Source organism: Egretta garzetta, unplaced genomic scaffold (genome assembly GCF_000687185.1).
Source record: "Egretta garzetta isolate BGI_Z169 unplaced genomic scaffold, ASM68718v1 scaffold30, whole genome shotgun sequence".
NCBI lineage: Eukaryota > Metazoa > Chordata > Aves > Pelecaniformes > Ardeidae > Egretta > Egretta garzetta.
In genome coordinates this window covers 4108460-4108805 of record NW_009258383.1, presented here as the reverse complement: position 1 = coordinate 4108805, position 346 = coordinate 4108460, and the positions used below count along the sequence as shown (strand labels likewise).

The following is a 346-nucleotide window of genomic DNA, read 5'->3' as shown; positions in this document are numbered from 1 at the left end:
CGGGCTAGCATCCGCGGGGCGGCAGCCTGGAGAAGAGCGCAGAGAGCAGGACAGCCACCCCCTGACACCACCCATGCCAGAAACAAGCTGAAAGCACTTACGTTGGCCTGTTGCTAGGTATGAAGTTACTGCAAGCAGCAACAAAATCCGTGTATCCACAAAGCTGAGCATGTCTAGTTGCAAGACATGCAGACTCCTTGTGGTGCAGAGTCCCTGGTCGGTGGTTAGCTATTACCTATGGGACGCAGGCATACAGTCTTGCGGAGTAACTCCAACCTTAGCAGAAACCTGCTGCCCGGGATGCTAAATTAATCAAGCCCCGGTCCGCCCTATTTATACCGCAGGA

General features: G+C 54.3%; 1 protein-coding gene across 1 annotated transcript in view; it reads right to left on the bottom strand.

The window, feature by feature from the left end:
- COL1A2 (collagen type I alpha 2 chain) overlaps positions 1-171 on the bottom strand; it is a 40094-nt gene extending 39923 nt beyond the window's left edge. Inside the window, exon 1 of the mRNA XM_009641871.2 lies at positions 102-171. Coding sequence (XP_009640166.1) covers positions 102-171 — 70 coding nt within the window. The remainder of the gene's footprint in view (positions 1-101) is intronic.
- Positions 172-346: the final 175 nt, after the last annotated feature.